This window comes from Oxyura jamaicensis (assembly GCF_011077185.1).
Source record: "Oxyura jamaicensis isolate SHBP4307 breed ruddy duck chromosome 7 unlocalized genomic scaffold, BPBGC_Ojam_1.0 oxy7_random_OJ75087, whole genome shotgun sequence".
Lineage (NCBI taxonomy): Eukaryota > Metazoa > Chordata > Aves > Anseriformes > Anatidae > Oxyura > Oxyura jamaicensis.
Window position 1 is genome coordinate 1 of NW_023304073.1, and position 1,933 is coordinate 1,933.

A 1,933-nucleotide genomic window follows, 5' to 3' on the forward strand; every position below is an offset into this window, starting at 1 on the left:
CCCATCCCAGTCAAAGATGTGGGTGACATGCTCCCATCTCAGCTTTTGAAGATGCTCCTTCCTTTCATGCTGAATGAAACACTACTACATTCCTTAAATTTATCTGACAGCTCAGCAGACTGGCATAGGCTGCCTGTGTTTTCCCATCTGTTACCGACTGTTTCCACTTGGAACAGCAGTATATATGGCCTGCTAAAGGCTGGGGGAAATGCTTCCGACAGCTCCGAGTGGAGACATGTCTCACGGCTCTGGCATGCCACTGGCAAAGTGTTGACCACCAAATGGAACCTGACAGAAGTGGATGAGTATGTGAAACTCTTGGAAATTATGAAAAAAGCTCTAATTCTTGTGGACTTGGGGGTAGCTCATGGAAAAACATTAGTGCACAAGATTTTTCATAATTCCACTGGAGGAATGAAATCGTCAGATCTGAATGATTTATTTAGTTTATTAAAACTCCTTTTCAATTCAACTTCTGCCACAAACAGCACTCTGGAGTTGGAAAGAATATTTCAGGAAGTAGTCCCACTGTATGAGATTGATGGTAGAGGACTGTTTTACACTAATCCCCAAGGGAAAGAATATCAAGATATTCTAACCACGGCTGCAGTGATTTGGAATCAGATCATCTTAAACAGGACTCATTTTAATACAGAGAAAGCTTGGGAGGTTATCAAAATGATTGCACTTCATGCAATCTCGCTTGAAGACATAGAAAATTATCCCAGCATAAATGAAGAAGTGTCATCATTATTTTCTGACTTCTTGTTGACCCCTATAACTTCTGAAAATTTTGCAGAGCAGCTCTCGTCCCTCGAACAGCTTCTTGCTGCCGTGGCAAAGGTGAATACCAGTGATCATTATCTGCTGATCTCTTCTTTGTCTAAGCTAATGCAGAAACTCCAGAGTTCCCCTCATGGAAGGCTGGGAAATGAACTTCACACTTTCTTGCAGATTGCTGAAATTGTCCAGTCCATGAACTGGGACAGCATAGACAGTCTTACTTTCCGCTCACTTCTAGACATACTGCAAAATCTGGTCAGTGCCATGAAAAGTGACTCCAGTCTTCCTCTCAGTAAGGAACTTAAGCAGCTAATACGCATTATGTCCTCTGTATTTGAGCTGTACGATGAAGTCAACCCTGGGGGAGCCAACATCTCCATATACTTGCAAGCCTTACAAAGGAGTATCCGTATTTTAAAAGATTTGCAGAAAAGTTATGATATCAGTGAGCTGGAAACTGTTATCCGATATTTTGATTTTTATAGTAACTATGTCCAGAGACTGTATGAAATATGGAGAGCAGGCATGAAAGTCCTTCATGACCCCAGCTTAAATAGAACAGTGGAAGAAAAAATAGGCATTGTTGTTCATGTCTCGCAGATGCTGTTGGATGGGGAGTTTAGCGAGTCTTCCTTACAGCACACTGCTTCTCTGAAGGCCAAAGTGGCAGATCTCATGTACTTAGTCTTGAGCCCTTTCCTTGAGAATAGCGATGGCAGTTCCAGGACAATCCTGAACTGCTCCGCTCAGGATGTGCTCCACATAGCAGCTCAGGTGCTTTTTGAAAATACCACCCTAAGCAAGTCCTTAGCCAGGAGCCCCTGCAAAGCACTCTTTGATTTCCTGGACATGGAGAGAGGAACTCTGCACAACGAAAGCTTTACCAAACTGTTCCAGCTTGCCATATCGAACCTGAAACTGTCTCCAGAGTTTGCTAGTGTCTACAAGAACAGCAGCGAACGCTTCTCCAGGGAGCTGTCGTGCACCATCCAGTCTCTGCAGTTTACTCTGCACCTCCTTTCCAAATTTAAGCTCGTCTCTGAGCTGGAAAACTCTTGGGTACAGGAGAAGATGACAGCTCTGAGTGCTGTCGTGGAGGGACTGCTGCAGAGTAATGCCTCCTGCCCCATCCCAGTCAAAGATGTGGGTG

The 1,933-nt window shown here is 44.1% G+C and overlaps 1 protein-coding gene across 1 annotated transcript; it reads left to right on the forward strand.

Annotated features, from left to right (window-relative positions):
* Positions 1-6: 6 nt before the first annotated feature.
* On the forward strand, positions 7-1,926 carry LOC118157609 (the record flags this gene model as incomplete). Its single annotated transcript, XM_035312011.1, has 1 exon — positions 7-1,926. A coding segment is annotated over one exon (1,920 nt), but the record flags the coding sequence as incomplete, so codon positions are not given.
* Positions 1,927-1,933: the final 7 nt, after the last annotated feature.